General features: G+C 42.4%; 2 protein-coding genes across 2 annotated transcripts; both read right to left on the bottom strand.

Annotated features, from left to right (window-relative positions):
- Window positions 1–2,724: 2,724 nt before the first annotated feature.
- On the bottom strand, window positions 2,725–8,870 carry LOC122778298 (histone-lysine N-methyltransferase SETD1B-like). Its single transcript, XM_044040030.1, has 2 exons — window positions 4,310–8,870; window positions 2,725–3,820 (listed from the first exon to the last, which is right to left on the bottom strand). The coding sequence occupies exons 1-2, from the start codon at window positions 4,326–4,328 to the stop codon at window positions 3,237–3,239; spliced, it is 603 nt and encodes a 200-aa protein (XP_043895965.1). The 5' UTR covers window positions 4,329–8,870; the 3' UTR covers window positions 2,725–3,236.
- A 3,590-nt stretch (window positions 8,871–12,460) lies between these two features.
- LOC122778297 (BTB/POZ domain-containing protein KCTD12-like) lies at window positions 12,461–15,838 on the bottom strand. Its single transcript, XM_044040029.1, has one exon. The coding sequence runs from the start codon at window positions 15,193–15,195 to the stop codon at window positions 14,344–14,346; it is 852 nt and encodes a 283-aa protein (XP_043895964.1). The 5' UTR covers window positions 15,196–15,838; the 3' UTR covers window positions 12,461–14,343.
- Window positions 15,839–17,763: the final 1,925 nt, after the last annotated feature.

Genomic DNA, 17,763 nt, shown 5'->3' with positions numbered 1-17,763 from the left:
TAACTATTTAGTAATTAAGCTAAATATATACAAAATCATCATTTATGCTACCTTCCTAGGTACTTTCTATTGGGAAGTAGTTGTCCCAATCTCTAAGCCCTAAATTTCAATCCATGAAAATAATACTTAAAAGAATTTTGTAATTTTTTCCAATGGTGTATTTTAAAATATATGTTTGGTTTCTTTTAAACAGAATGTAAAACATTTAGATTCATTTTGAAGTTTTTTTTTAAATTACAAAACATGCTTTAAAAAATGCTGTCCCACAGTTTTATGTCACAACCGTAACACGAGTTGTTTTACCACATGGGTGGAGCCTGGTTTTAGTCACACCCCAGAATTTCTGACCAAGAAATGACACTGCATCCCTGTCCCTCATGGCTGCATGGTGAGATATTACCTCTCATAATTTTTAAGTAAATGGGCTCCAAAGTCTGAAAATCAGCATGTTGCATTAATAATTGTCACAACCGTACACGTATTATCTGCAAGTAAATACACTTTTGGGGGCTCAAAACAAAATATTATGTTTTGTTGTGTGTACAACTGTTCAAACATCTGTTCCTAGCCATTTACTTGTTAGCATGTTTGAGTTATGCTAGGAATTAGCTAAAAATGTCACAACCGTAACAGTCACAACCGTAACGAACGGTTCAAACGTTACGGTTGTGACATAATCATTATGGTAGTGACAACATGTAATGTTCCACATATTTAAAGACATTTTTCATCATTATTATTACATTATACTCTTAAAACATAATAATAATAATAATAACAATAATAATAATAATATTGTTATTATATTTGATTTGTAAAGCACATTTCATTCTTAAGAATCTCAGAGTGCTAAATAATGTTTGATATGATAAGGAAAGAAGGAAACTAGAAACGAAAGAAAGGAGGAAAGATCAAATCTATCAGTGATTTATCTGACAGGGAGCAAAGGAAGGTCAGAAGATCATGGCGAAAAAGACAGCAACATCACAGGCTATTGGTGAAAAGTCAAAGAGAGATGGAGAGATTGTGCACAACTTCCACGCCACCTCCCACACCCTCTGCCACGCCTTCTCCCATGCCGCCTCACCTTCCACGCACTTCTAGTGAGACTGTTACTCCACGCACTTCTAGTGAGACTAATAAGAGACGTTGGAATGCGTGACCACAGAAAAATAAACTTGAATGGATGAAAGAAAAATATAGAAAACCGTGCCATAGATTGTGCGTGAGGCCAGAGAAGTCAAAATGTTCCGCAAGAACAAAAACTCAAAAGGAAGTATGGAAGCACAGAGTTCCTGTGCATATCAGAAAGACCCTTCTTTTTCATAACACACTCATGCACAATTTGCAGAAAAAAATACAAGTCTGCCAATTATAAAGAGAAACATGGATTAAGAAGCGCACTGACAAGCAGGTTGCTCAGAAAATACAATCTTGTTTCTATGCTCAGAGAAACACTAGGCAGCTCCGACAGGCAGCTCTCAACACGACTGCAGACAACCCACATCTAAAGTTCACATATCAGAGACATAACATTTGTGTTTGTAAAATTCACATTAAAAGGCAGGTTATGAGTTAATATTAAGCAATAAGGTTGAGGGGATATAATACAACCTTGCAAACAAAATACTGTGGCCACAACCAAAACAGTGCAGTCACTACCGTAACAGTGCGGTCACTACCGTAACACTGAATGTTTTGTAAAATAAAATAAGAATTGAGTCATTAAATAACATTTTATGATAACTATTGGTTAAATATACATTCAATGTAATAACTAATGAACTCTGAGATCTCTATGATCAGTGTAATTCATTTTACAAAAAAGATTGCATTTAAATTTTGATGAGTCTTAGAAAATAAACTTTGAAATTTGTTTAAAAAATAATTTTAATTGATTTAGTTGTAAAACCCTTCATAATAAATTACTAAAATTATTCTTTAGAGGGTGTATGGACACACAATATTAACAGATTAATATAATGTTTTTTATTGCAGTGTGTTGCTGTGTTACGGTAGTGACACATTTCAGGAGTTGAAAAACATTTCAAGAACAGGCAGACATTAATATATGAAATTTGACTGCGCCTTTACTAGATATGTACCATAGAAATATGGTACAATATATGTATGGACAAGGTTTTTGGAAAAAAACAACTTTTGAAAATGTGTTTCCAACTCTGGACTTTGCACAAATTCGGTAGAATGGCCCATATATATTGATTTATTTATTTATTTTTTGAATCAAGAATGTCAAATGCCTAAAGATTCACACTTATTCTACATTTTCCATTTGTTCAATGATACGTTACACATATTGTTCTTTAAATGACGGAAAACAATATGTTTTTGTTTCCACCAAAATTCATGTGGAATAAAAACAAAACCCATTCACAGTTTGTAAAGGGGAGTTGTTTTCTATAATGAGAAGAGACAGAGCGTGTGCACTGACCATAATTATGTGAGACGACGGTAGCTCAGTGGTAGACCTCAACTGGAGGGTTGTGGGTTCCATTCCCGGCTCCACTTGTGTACATGCCTATGTGTCCTTGGGCAAGACACTTAACCTCAAGTTAGTGCCGGCAGCGCGTGAATGGAAATGAAAGATGTGTGATAGAAAAATGCACTGAACATAGCATGAATGTGTGAGTTAATGGGTGAAAACTGTAGTGTAAAGTAGCTTTGTGTGGTCATCGAGACTAGAAAAGCACTAAAATAAATATTTATAATATATAATGAATATTTAGCATTTATATAAAAAGTGGACATATTCCTCTGGTGGCTAAGGAAAACCTAAGAATATGTTGAATCACCACCAAGGAGCAACTAAAAGTCTATTGGAAAATGATCCTTGTTCTCACTGGATTTATAATGTCAGTGGACGTTGTCCTGAGGAGCACATGCTCTCATTTACTAGTTTCAGCTCTTCTTTATCACGGGCCACATGAATGGACAGCAGTATGATTGACAGCTGGTATCATCCAAGAGGAGCCTGGTTACCTTCAGTGGCAAAAACCTCAACCTCCAAAACAGATATCTCGAAGTTTGAACACGGGAGTTCAGATTGTTATGGGTGATGTCATTAATATTTGCCAGTTGATGCTATTTACTAGCTCAGCCTTAACACTACACACTACACTTGATCAGTTCTGTTGACATGCAAAGGCTGCTACAATAAGCGTTCCCTAACTATGGATAAAAAGTCTGCTTCTCTCAGATTGTTTGTAAAGTATACGCTACGCATTGTACTTTTTGAGCAAGTCACTTTGCCAGTGCCTCTTGCGATCCGGAAACTCCCTGGGCAAGCGGATCCTTTTGAAGTCGTCGATGCATTTTTTCAGATCCTCCTCCAGCATCTTCCTCTCCTCTTCGTCCTCATCCACCCCGAGTGGTGGGACACCATTCTCCCTCGTGGCAGGTCGCGGCAGTGTCTTTAAGGTGAGGGTGGTAGGACGTTGGAGACTCTCCCCAAGATGCAGCATTGGGGGGGGAGGAGGAGGAGGAGGAGGAGAAGGAGGAAGAGGAGGAGGATGGCTGGAATTAGATAATGGTTTGCATGCTGGCGGAGGTGGAGGCAGGTCAGGAAGCGACAGATGAAGGAGGTCATGGCTGTCTGCAGCGGGAGGAGGCAGCAGAGGAGAATCCAGGGGCAGTGGGTTTCTTACACCCAGCGTGGTGGTGTGGCAGGATTCTGGAAGGCTTTGGGTTCGGCCTGCGCTGCCAGACTCCACTGCAGCACGAGCAGCAGCGGACGACGAGGTTTCCACTTCAGTCAAAGCTGGGGAGTCAAAATTTGTTGCCTCGGAATTTACTGAACGACCTGCAACAACGAGAAATCATTTTAGTGTCATTTTTTTTCAACCACTGCTTTGTCCTTTTGAGTTTGATGAGCAAAACATGAAAATGGGAACAGAATTTAATATTATGAATATTCATAAGTGAGGATATTTCCTGTCATGTGCACGGCCCACTATATTATTTTCAGGATTTCACAGGCTTGTAATGCAAATTTAAGCAATAAATGACATACTGTATTTATCATTTCACTGGCCTTTACTGTGAAATAACTGTGATTTTTGCAGATAAACACAGTATTTATAAAAAAGGTAAACATTGCTGAATCACAGCAACATGGCATAACTGTAAAGCCACAGTAAAATGCCATAATGTCATATGATGCATCTGTGAAATTGCAGACATACACGGCTATCCATTTAGAGTCATTATTAACAGTAAATGTACAATCAGATATTTTACAGTGAATGTTTGAAGGAAGTTCTCGCATAGAGCACACACATCAGCGTCTTACCAGAGTGTGTCAGTAGCATGAGGCTGGCACAGACGCAGACACCTTGGCTTTGAGCTTTACAGTCAGTTTTTGTCTCCAAGAACACAAGAGTAAACACATGCTGGCACAGACTCTTGTCAGAGCATTATGGGAAGAGAAATAAGCAGAGAAAGGAGCTTGGCAGCAGAGGAAACGGAACACGAGATAAGGAGAATGAAGGACAGTTTCACACTTTTTCCCTTCTACTTTTGTTCACATGTTTTATTTCTGGGAGGAGGACAGAGAGAACGTGAAACCTCCTGACTGGAGCCTGACAAACCATCTTTTCACGGTGTGTTGATTTTTCATCTCAGCTCCGTGTGAGGACAGAGAGGGTTGCTGCCGTGCGACTTCTCAGAATAGTTGGAGTGGCACATATACATTGTTTAACCTTGAGGTATTTGAAAGCCCATCATCAGCCACGTTTAGCTGCTCCTCCTCCTCTCTTTATAAGGAGACTGCTTTTAGAAACATGTGGACATTCTGTCTTTGATTTTTCACTATCTACGTTGTGGCAAACAGCCTCACATTTGCCTTATTCCCACTTCCAATTCACACAAATCCCTGCATGGGATTTTAATCACAGACACGCCACACTGAGTGATAGTTTTTATGTATTGTAATCCTACTTTAATTAAAGATCAGGCTGTCTTCTTGTGTGATCCATTATAGGTAAAAACTGTGATTTGTTCAATCCCTCCTGCCAGTTCTGCAAATAACAAACTGTATTTGGGGGGAAAAAAAGGAAAATCTGAGAAGATCATTGTATCGTGACAGTGGAAACCCGGGACTTTTGAAGAACCAGGAGAACATGCTCCATGGGGAGAGAAAAACACAATGATGTCATAGTCACAGTTACAGTCAGACCATATGAAATCACATGCTTTCTCTTTCTCTTACAGTGAAAATGAAAATGCATATCCTCATACACAGATACAACATGGCAGACACACAACCCAAAAACACACACATGTGTACTGCCATACAGAGCTTAGCAAATTTATCAGACCACAAGTCATAAAATTTAGACTAAAGAAATCTTTCAAAAACTTGTTTATAACTAGTCAGAAATTAACATTCAACCACTAAAACTATATTTTGACATCTGAATCAAGAATTAATTCTGTGCTGTACTAATTCTTCTTTTTGTCAATTCACGGATAACAATTATAATTTAGCATTAAAAACATAATTCTAGTTAGAGAGCGCGTGTAAACCCTTACACAAACATAAAAAAGGATTTTGATAATTAACAATTCTGTGTGGCTTTGGGTGGTGGTCTAATAAACGTGTACCTCCACTCCTTCCTTCCCTCAATAGAACTCATTATCGCGGTAACATGTCTTATATAACAGGAAAAGCAGATTGTGTCAAATAGAGCCAGCGTGCATGCATGCATGTGTGTGTGTGACAGGGTCCAAGTATCATCTTGTGACATTCTGTCCAGATCATTTATGACACTTGAAAGGAGGACAGAGAATTAAGATGATTCTCCACAACGTGTGTTTGTGTGTTCACTGCATAGAGTACATTTGTATGAAGGCCTCATGGACATGGGAGTATACGGGGGCTTAGCACTGTCAGAGGAATAATCCACTGGGGGATGGGCTCCGTGTTCTCCTCCACCACTAAGCCTTGTGGAGGAGAACCGCAGAAGAGAGCACTCAACCCTTTTCCCTGGGCCACTTCTCCAGGGATATATGCAAAAGCTAAAACACTTTCTCACACGTCTTCTTTTTCTCCTCCCTCCCTCAATCCCTCTCTCTCTCTCAGTGTGTTTCTATCTCCCATCTGTTCTGTGTTACACATTCATCCTTTCTGTTGCCATCATTACTGCCATTAGCAACTCTAATGTGTCACTGTTGCCAGGGTTTATCACCTCTCTGTCACAAAATGTCTTCTGCGTGTCTGGTGATGTTACTTTCACCTATCATATTTGCTCTCAGTGGCTTTACACACACACACAGACTCCATAAAACCACCGCGAAGTATCAAAACAGACAGGGTTTGGTTTATCCTACCAACTCAATATGAATATTTCAGGGGAGGCTTTCATGTGGAAATCCTTTTGCCACTGATTTTTAATGAATCTCAAGCAAACGATAAATAAAAAAAAATAAAAAATAAATAGGCACGAAGATTGCGCAGCTTTGGTCTTTATACATACAAACAAGTTAGGTTTTTGTTCATGTGCTTCCACGAGTACTGTGTTATCTATTCTAATTGAGACTTTGAGAAATGAATGAATGTGGAGTAAAACGTGATGGGTCAATCAGCCAGTGCATATGATTAAAATCCACTGTGTTGGCTGACAGATGTTGGGACCGGAGGATGGGGAACTGGCAAACAAGAGGACGGCATCATCTCCACAGTGATGAGCAGCAGCCACAGCGACGCGAATGCACAAATGTGTTTCCGCCACAGTTGTGCGTATATGGCTTTAGCCAGCTGTTCTGATGGGCGTTCACGCTGCATAGATTTGGCAGTTACAGCATGTTTTATATCTAATTACCAAGTATTCAGCTGAGATATTCATCATCTGCTTTGTGGCATGATATTGTGTCTAATGGCTTTATACCGCCTGCTCATTCACTTTCCTTCTCGCCGTGTTTCCTCTCCGATAGATGTCACAGCAAATATACATGGAGATGTATTCAGACATGGTGACTTTCTGGCCAACATTGCATGCTGGGAAATTAGTACAGCATCAGAATCACTGGAGTATGCTCACAAGTCTCTGAGCAATTACAAATCTGTCAATCTATATCATGTTAGAGGGACAGAAAGGGGCAGTAAATGGTTTAACCAAAGAAAAGTGGAGGTGTTTTTAGTAATACAGTGAAACCAGTCACCAATATTACACCCACAAAACGATTGTTTTCAGAACATTGTATTTAATGAGGAGTATTATATTGCTTTTTCAAGTTTGCAGACTTGCTCAGATCTACTTCCACTCCATATCATGCTAATTCACCTGCTTCACAGGCTTCCCTTTGTTTTATCTTCCCTTACTTTAGACACCTTACATTGCTGCCCGCTCGACAATCCCTAACCAGCCTGCCTAAGCACCATCAAGCCCGTCCTGGCACCCCTGCTGCAGAGCCCCCAACCCAATCCACCGCAGCCACCTGCTTCTCCTTCATTTGCCCAGTTTCAGCCAGGTTCGATCCATCCATACCTGGGACTGCAGCACCAACCAAGGACACGCATGACTGTTCAGATTACTGACAATTAGAGAGGCAGATTAGAGCCCAAGTCTCCAGATGGCCGAGGTGAATCCCAGTCCAACAACAGCACCGACAGTCACGTTTACAACTCCCCGCTTAAGGCAAGATGTTTCTCACCGACTCCCTCCCTAATGGACCCGACGCACAGTCTACGTCTTACCACAACATTAATTTCAGTGACTCTATGTGAGAATTCAATCATGCTGCTTGGTTTTTAACTTATTGCCTCAGTCTGTGATTGATTGCCTGCAACCAAGACTCATCACACTGAAGTAAGTTTCCATCTTGAGACTTAAGTTGTCTGCAAAGGAACATTAGAAACGCTCAGTGGCTGAGAATTTAAATATCTACAGTGAAGCATCAGTTACAGTTAGACTATAGGAGACAATGTCACCTTGATGCAGAGGCATACAACTACATCGTTCCCATCCTTATCAACTACCAAACATAACTCATTAATAGATTTTTTTTTCACTCTGAACACTTGCTGTTTTGAGGACAAAATGGTAATAACAGTCACTTCCTGTCTGTTAATGTCACAACTTCCCCTCTCAGTTTGCCCAATGTACCACACAAGAAACAAAGTTTTCTCTCCCCCTTTCAAAGTGTTGCCGCTTCTCTCCTCTCGCGTCTCCTCACGTACGATCTCGACATATCTGTACATGAGGACTCTTTGGAACTTGACTAATTATTCTCACTGCCCTCCAATCCAGTCCTACAACTTCACTCCAGACCCTCTGACTCCCTCTCGAACTATAATTTCATGCTCCCTCATTCCCAGACTACTCTTGCTCTGTTTCCACACATCCCTCTTGCTTGCGAGAGTCGGTTATTCTTTCTGTGTCTGTGGGGATTAAAAGAGAAAAGACAGTGTGGAATAAAGATGAATACTGAAGAGACGATGAGGAGTGACATTAATGAGGGGAAAAGAAACAGTACTGCGGATAAAGAGTGACCTAACCTGCTCAAACTTTTTCGGATCTTGGACTATGATAAAGCAGCTTCCGACAATGACCTTGCATGACAAATTCCCCGTGGAGATCAGGGACTCGGTGTGTTTTGAGACAGCTGTTCTCTGTAGGAGACATGTGTGAGCAGGAGGAGCAGATGCAGCAAAGCATGTGTGCCCATGCTGCAGGATAGAGCGGTGGACTGAAGTTACACATCTGGCTCAATGCCTGGCTCGCTATAAATAACCCAACACACAATAAGATAAAGATGCCCCGAGCCAGAGCTACTGTACTACGTGCACGCGGGCTTACATTGGCAGCGTGGGTGCACCGTCATTGAGTACAAGCCTCAGCACAGCGGGGGCTTAGCTCACACACACACACACACACACACACACGTACATGTGAAAATAAACAAAACAAGTAAAACAAGCTCATGTACAGTCACACAATACACTAAAAACATCCTTCTGGTTTGGAAAATGAAGCACAGGAAGTAGGATGGAATTAGCACTCTGCCACCAGCCACCATTTGAGGTTACTTCCCTCTTTATTAATAACATCAGTGAACATTGACTCAGGACACAATGTCTAAATCACTGGTTTCAGGTCTTCTTAAATAGCACATATTTGAAATGTTGTAAATTAATGTCGCATTTAGAGGAAAACAGCATGGCTCATATGAGCGGACACCTGTGTGATTGACATCAGGTATCGTCTAATAAGAGCATGGTTGCAGGTGACGGGTGCAAATTTTATAGAGAGTCTATGGTTTGAACACAAATTCTAATTCTAAGTCAGTGCATTCAGGCATGTAGATGAGATGAACCTGCTGAAGTTCAAACCAAGAACTCAAGAACGATGAAGACAGGTGATTTCAGTGACCTTGAACGTAACTCAGAAACTGCTGATCTGGTGGGATTTTAACACACAGCCATCGACAGGGTTTACAGAGAATGATCTAAAAATAGGAAATATCCAGCGAGCGGCAGTTCTCTGAGTGAAAATGCCTTACTCAGAGGTCACGCGGGAATGGTTAGATTGTTTGGAGATGATAGAATGGCAACAGGAACCACTTGTTACCACCAAGGTATGAAGCAAACAATCTCTGAACTCACAGCACAAATAAACAGATGGGCTACAGCTGCAGAAGACCACACTGGATACCTAATAAAGTGATCACCAAAAGCGATTAAATGGCTATGTCTTTTCTTTTCTTGCAGTAGGTCACACGTTCACTGAGGACCGGTGTGCATTAGCAGTAGTATTGGAGTATAATAGTGTATCACATTAAGAAAATAAACCAATTAATGAAGTACAATAAAATCATAAAATATTCAATATTCCAATATTTGGCAAGAGCTTTTCCCCCCGGGGCAAATATCAGGTTTCCCCCGACACACATACACATTTGATACAATCAAATCTTGCAGAGCTGTATTATGTGTTTATTACATCCTGCGTACCTAATAAAGTGACAAGTTATGTCACATGTCAAAGAGGAAATTGGGCTCCTGTACGCTTTCTCCACTGCATCACACACACACACACTTAATGGCTGACACTTCTCCCAGGTAATTAGCAGCGATGGTGCTTCTCTACATTAGCACGGACATTGGTTTATTGCTGTCAAGAGAAGCGGAGGGGGGTAAATGGCTTGTTTGCCTGCTAATGTATTTTAACTGATCACAAAGAAGAGTGAAAAGAAGGGCAGGCAGGCAGGTCTGAAACCTCGCCCGCTCCAACTCATTAGACTCACACAGGAGGGCTGTTGCACATCTTCTCCTAGCAACTTCCCTCCCTCTGTGCACGAGTCCCGCTGCGTTTGTGTCGGTGCACATTCAGTGATGCCAACTGCCAGCTCAGCATTTTTTGTCAGACAGGGAGTGCCCTGCCCTCCCCTATATCAACTACCCACCCAACACAGAGAGTCTCATCCCACCTGGTCTGCAAACATAAAGCAAGCGCACACACACACACACACACAGGAGAAACACTCCCAAAATGGAAAAGGTATAGGAGACATAAACATAAAGAACTGCAGAAGGCTTCAGCCGAATGTGCACAATGAAGATTAACGGCAGCAGCAAGACCAAATTCTGACAGTATACACAGTCTAAGGTGGAGAAAGAAATGAGTCATTGCAGCCCTGTGTCTCGTCATGAAGCATATGGTCGGTGTATTCGTGAAAGAGGAAGCAGTCGGGAACCTGCGCTGGTTGCACAGAGTGTAAATGCACAGCGTATGTTTCACAAATACGAGACAGAGAACACTGTTTCTTGCAGATTTCCCCCGTCTTTGTTGATTGTAATCTAACTATGAATCAATATTAAACCCCAGCCATGCTGAGTATAGTCCTGTGGCTCTGTTGTAACTCAATCTCTGTGTGACAGGCCACTAAGGAACATGTCACGTGCCGTGTCTGTCAGAACGAGCCAGAACCTCTTATTATAACAGGACCTGTCGTGCTGCTCTCAAAGTCTTATCTCCAAAGGTTACTTCCTATCTTGCTTCCTTGTCCCATTGCACAATCCCCTTTTCCTTTGACGCACTGTGTATCTGCTCTTATTCTCCTCTCCTCTTGTCCTACTCTTCTTCCAAATAGGGGAAGTGATGACCCAGCTGGCTGCGAGACAAGGGGATCATTCTAAGAGAGGAAAGCAGAACAGGCCAAGGCAAGCTGCCACGCAGAGTCGCCTACAGTGACAATAAGGATTATTGGTCAAATCATGGCCTTGAGGTAATGTGCTCAGTGAGAACAGGCTTGTACTCTCGGGGTAAATTCTGATTGCCCTCGACTTTATTGGCAGGAGATCAATTATGATTTGCATACCTCAAATATTCTGGTCGGAACATGAAATATGTATCATTGAATAGATTGTGGGCAGGTCTGTCTAATGCATTTTGGTACTTGGAGTTTCAAAAAGGGTGCTGCTGCTGCTGCTGCTGCTGCTGCTGCTGCTGCTGCTGCTGCTGCTCAGTGTCTACACTTCTCACACATCCACTGTTGAATGTTGAGTCTTGAGGCAACTCACAAATGCAAAGATGGTAAGAACAGTTTGGGACACCGATGCCTGAAATTTCACACATGAGGCGCAGCTCTCCGTGCCCGTGCTAATAACTGACATCGGCACTTCTCATGTTGCAGAAGGGCGGTGGAGGACAGTGACAGAGGAACTGTGTTTGCCAGAGCTGGAGAGATACTGCAGACACTGTACTGTCTCCATCTCCCATGATTTGTCATGAACTCCAAGCTTTAAAAAAAAAAAGCATCCCATGTTTTCCAGGAAAACAGCCACATACATGTTTTAACATTTTGAAAGTCATTAACTATGCGTGTATCTAGGTCAGACTGAGATCGGGTATAGAGGTCTTATACTAAGGCAATTACCCAGTGATTGTCGTCAGGTACCGTGACTGGGTCAACTACCATAACCATAAACCATAATTGCGGTCGTTGCTCAAGAGCCAATTATGCCCTTAATTTTGTCTCTTCAGTTTATCTGTGGGTGTTTTATTGAAAACAGACAAAAATCAATTCAAATTGTTGAAATAAATTGAAGTGCGTACATAACCACTCTTCATGAGGCCTTAACAGCTGCAGTCCTGAGTTGTATGTCCACTCTGCTTCAAGATTCTTAATAGACAAAATAATTAGGTCAATTATTGCCAACAAAATAAATTGTAATCTGCTTTTAAAGAGCCTGTTATCTCTGCATGCCCTCGTTTCTATTCTGGCTCTATATTCTGGTCAACTGCTCGACAAAAGGCATGGTGCCTGAGGGCAGAATGATGAACATTTAATAAGAAGTAGAGTTCAAGGACATTTATTTTAATGGGAAATATTGAGATGGGGTCATATTGTGAGTGAAAATTAAAATTGCAATCTGCTTTAATGCACCATTTTCCTCACAGTTTGAGCGGGATGCCATTAGAAATGGAAAATACAACCCAAATAGGAAGAAAACATCCTTTATTTGACAAATCGATTTGCTTTTTTTGCTGAACACTTCTTCTTTTTTATTTTTTTTTATTTCAGTGTCATCTACGCCTGCAGTGACACACTGCTGCAGGACTAACATATTGACTTGGATGTCAACAGCACACATCACACTGAAAACAACATTGCGGTTTCTGGACATTTCAGGATACATTTACCGTCACTGTCAGAAAGCTCTGCCAAAACTACAAGTAGACACTTGATCGCTCAGGTTTAAAAAAAAAAAAAAATCGTCTGTTTTCTAACTGTATCTGCATTTTTTCCTTTCACCAGCTGGATCTTGAGTTGGATTAAAGTTCCTTCAGTTTGAGTCTGAGGTATAGAATGTACAGACCAGACCTGAGGCTGTAACTATGGACACAAAAAATTGCTCTTTAATAATTGAAGTCACACCTGCACATTATAAACGGCCGCTCCACAATGCCCCTTTGCTACAGTGCTGTGAAAACAATGGGCTTTGGCTGGCTACAGCTTAATCCTACCATCTCCCATGGGCAATAACTCACAGTCACTGAGAGTTATCATCAAATAAGCAACAGCTTCAACAAATACTGAACCGAGTATTAAGAATAATATTACCGTTTACAGAACACTGAAGGCATGGTCTGCTAAAATGACTACCACATTTTTCTTTTTATGGAAACAACATTGTGGAACGGTTCCAAGAGGTGCTTCACTGTGAGGAACAAAAAAATGCTATTGAATAATTGAGCAAAGAAATGTCAAAACAGCACAATGATGACAAAACAGAGCAGTGTGCTGCGAGTGATTCATCACCTTCAATCTCTTTACACCCCCAGCACTGGTGATTAAAATACTGAGAGCTCCTTTGTACAATCAATACACACAATTCAAGTTGCAACCCTTTTTCTGCCTGTCGATATGAGGCCTTTTGAAATTTGATTTTTTTTATATATATTTTTTATGAAAGCCTGTTGCTTTACCGTTTGCCAACAAGCCAGTGTGTTTTTCTTGAAAAGGAAAACACACACGTGCGCACACACAAACCCACATCTTAAAATAAAAGGTCCAACGCATTCCTCCACTGTCCTTGTGGCTGCATTGTATCAACCCACATTCACTCAAAATAAAAATGACTGTATGGCACATTCCCTATACACATGGTACTGGACACATTTAATAAAAAGTGAAGGAAATTAGATTTTGTGTTACACTTCTTTCTTGTATTGGGGCTGCTCACATCCCCCCAAGGCTGATAAGAAGTCCAATTATGTGGTAATTTAGTTCAGAGGAGCAGTAGAGAGTCCAATCTGCTCAAGTAAGCAGGGAAAGTATAGCACTGAACATCATGGCCACTCTTTGAAGCCCTTTTCCTTATGACTTTAGGACTAGTACAATAGTCATACAGACACACTGGGGCACTTTTTTTTTGGACACAACTAGCTCTTGGATAGAATATTGTGCTTCACCAAGGCAGATGCAATATATAGAGTACAAAAGGGGAACAGTACATTGAAGGTATCTGTCTCTGCAGGAAGAGGCTGTGGGGAAACTGGAGGATCTACAGACTAGGTGGAACCACATAGTAAGGCAAAAGCTGGACCTGAGGATGAGAGGGCGGAGGTGGATTTGGGTTTGAGGGTGAAGGGGTGCAGTCTGGAGCCGCAGAGAAGCTATGAAGGGTCACAGCAGCTGCTATGGACTGTTCACGGGAGAAAAAGCTGGATGCTGCAGAGAGTGATGGGAGGGCAACAACATCTATGGTACATCTACTGGTGCAGGAGCCATCACAGAGAGAGAGAGAGAGAGACAGGGCGGCTGGAGGCTGGAGGGGAGGGGGCACTTGGAGACAAGGTGGAGGACCGGGAGAACAAAGCCTCACTCACGGTAGAACACATATTCAGTGTAGCTGGTCCAGATCTTGTCATCAGTTTGCTCATGGGCAAAGGCGCAGGTTCCTGTGGAGTTACAGGCCACCATGTGGAAACCTGCATCAGCCAGCTTGTCAAAAGCCTGCTCCAGAAAGGTGAACTTAAGATAGTAGCGTGATGTGTAGCGCTCAGGAGGGCGGTCAGGGTCACGGCTCTCATTAAGCGTCTCTCCAAATACCTCTTTGGCCAAGGAGGTCTTCCCACACACCATGATTCTTGCCACCCGGCGGAATTTGGCATCGGTGTGACTGTCGCGGCCTAACGTGTACGAGCCTCGGTACCCGATAGTGATGAACCCGGACCGCTTTCCATCCATGGCACCGGGGACCAGGCTGGCACAGGCGGCAGCGGCAGCACCAAGTGAGCTAAGGTTACGGGCCGAGTCAATCCCAGGTGAGGAGTCCTCTGGGTCGCTCTGGCATCCCTCGTCACCCAGTGAGTTCTGCTTGCTGATTTTGGGCGCCAGCTGCTTGACAAGCTCTGGCAGATTGAAGAACTCGGCCTCCCTCTGCAGACGCCCGCGCTCAGGGAAGTGGTCTGGAAGAACCAGCTGCTGGTCCCGCATGTAGTCCAAGATGTAGCGGAACAGGAAACCATCACGGTCCACAAAGAAGCGCCCCTTGGTGTCCCTGGCCAGTCCCTTGGCTGACTTTCGACTGAACATCTCCCACAGCAGAGACTCTGGCACACTTGTGAGGGTAGAGTAGCGGGTTATGTACACCTGGCCTCCGACATTAAGCTCTATAATCTCTGGGAAGGGTACTTCCTCCCCGGATATGCCACTGTCTGGTAAAGCCATAGCTCACGCCTACCACACCAGTGAACTTGCTGCAGCTTTAAAAACTCTTGGCTGCAGTCAAAGTTTTAAACAAACCCTGTCACGGTGGCTGATCAGGCCTGTGACCGCAGGTCCTCTCGTGGTGGATGACTTGGGCTAATCTTTACCACAACGGGTAATGCGCGCAATAAAAGAGGAACCAGTCAACCAAACACGCGCACTCTCTATTCTAACAGATTTGCCTCATAATTATTAAAAACACAGCACAGAGTATTTCATTTGAACGGAATGTCCACGCGCGGTATGTGGTGCGCTGTATCCTGAGGATGAAGGGTCTGCTTCTCACGCCAGGTCTCTGAGCAGGAAACGGAGCGATTTGCACGAGTGTCTTGAACAACTTCTCTCGCTTTACTGTCGCTCGTCTGTCCCGACGCAAACAGGATCAGGTGGTCCAACTTCAATTAAGCAATCCATAGTTGGTGCGCTCCGTGGGCGCCCCACTGACGAAGAGCCACGCGATGAAGAGAATCTTCCAGATGTAGTGAGACACGAGCAGGGCGAATAACCAGATGTCCAACCTTTCCATCGGCTGTAGGGTTTACGTTTAAGGTGCTCGGTCTGTGCGCTCTCCTCTCCAGTCACACTCTAACTGCTGCGACGTAACCGAGGATGAGGCATTATTCATCCCCAGTTGGCCACGCCCACTCCCCGTCACTCGTCTCTGTTGTGATCCAGGTTAAAAAAGCCTGCTGCCCTCAGGGGGATCTATAAATTAGCTGATCATTTATTGAATCTTCTTAAAGAAGCCAGAGTAATAAGGGGGGAAATAAGTGTTATTTAAAACGGATGTGCTCCCAGTTTGACTGAATAGATAAGCCAACAGTCATTCAATTCAATAAATAAAATAATAATATATACATATATAATATAAAATAAATAATATCTATATTTAATATCTTTTGAAATCCCACGTTGTATTTTATAAATAGACAGCAATTGAAGATAACAGTAAATTAAACGTGGTCCCATCAGACGTCCATTCATTATCTGTCAATGTGCTGTCTTGATGAAATAAACAGTGCAATAAAAAACAAACAGACGCCACTGCCCAGTTCTTTATGTGCTGGAGTCTTATTGAAAACCCAGCCACTGACTCGCAAATGGCTCTACATTTAATTTTATTGCTTGTATTTTTTGGGATCAATTACACTGCAGTCTGAGGATGGGATAACAGTGACACCTAGTGAGGACTCGGGGGAATGTCCTGTCGTTCATGACTTCTGATTGTGATCACACATATCATGACACTAACATCTCATCACTGCCACGGTGATGTTTCACACTTTCACACTGCCTCCACGTGAATCTGCTGAAGGAGGACGTCTCTCTGTGTGCTCGCCATGTAGTTGATGATGTAGTGACATCATCGCATGGTTCTTCCTGATGCAAAGGGCTGGCTCAGTTGCCGTGGAGATACATTTCTCAATATGAGACATTAATAGCTGTCATGAATGAATCTATTAAAAATAATGGGACCTGGGAGTGGAAGTTTGTTTGTGACTGACACGTGGTCAGACTCTGCTCACTGAAAAGAAGTTGCAGAATGAGCTACATCAGATCTAAAAGAGCACACTTGTGTGAACACATATGAGTCATGAACAATCTTGTCATGGTGCTGATTTCCCTGAAGGCCTGCAGTCTCCAGACGGCTTGCAGACAACCAGGTTTGGTTTATTTGGGTTGTAGATGGAGAGGAAACATGATGGTTCAGTCCCCAGCTCTATTACTTTGACATAAATGTGCTTGTCACAGCAGAATCATGCACAGTCCAACGTTCAATATCCAAAATAATACGCTCAGATACTGAAGCATTATATAAATATAACTTCTAACCAAGTGCCACTGATTTAAAAATTGATTAAATTGCTATGATAATCCCAAATGACCGATCGCCCCCTTTCACTCACTGACTCTTAAATCCCTGCTCAGCAGCAGTTTAATCACTCTAATCACATCCACACCAGAGACCATTGATCCTCAGAGGTGTGGGCAAAATGACTACATCTAATAAATTAGTTTGACCTTCTGCAGTGGCTGGATTATCTGTCAATTCCCATCACCGTGATGTCCTTTAGAGGTTGTTAGGTGAGTCTCTGTCTGTGTGTGTTTGTGTCGAGATAAAGAAAGAAAGAAAGAGAAGAGAGCATTTGATGTTCCTCGAGGAAGGCGGGGGGTGTACTTCCAGTGACTACTGCTGCAGCTCAATTTGTGTGAGTTGAGGTGAAAACAATGAGTTTACAAGCGTGTAGTGAAACCTTGGATTATACAGGGATAAAATAGAGAGGTGACTTAGTGTGGATTTTATGGATGCGTCTGCATATTGATCTCTGCGTCCTCAGCGGTTTGTGCTGACAGCTGCACCAATAAGTGATTTATGAGACGCTGTGTTGGTTCAACAGAAGAAAGAACAGACTTTTGCATCATTTTTCTCTGCGTGGTGTTCATGTGAAACCATCGGCAACAGCCTCATTTCCCCCAGCATGAGATGACATACATCTTCCATAACACCTGTCATGAAAGTGGAACAAG

Source organism: Solea senegalensis, linkage group LG12 (genome assembly GCF_019176455.1).
Source record: "Solea senegalensis isolate Sse05_10M linkage group LG12, IFAPA_SoseM_1, whole genome shotgun sequence".
Lineage (NCBI taxonomy): Eukaryota > Metazoa > Chordata > Actinopteri > Pleuronectiformes > Soleidae > Solea > Solea senegalensis.
The sequence above is the reverse complement of the archived record's forward strand: the minus strand, read 5'-3'. Positions and strand labels throughout refer to the sequence as shown.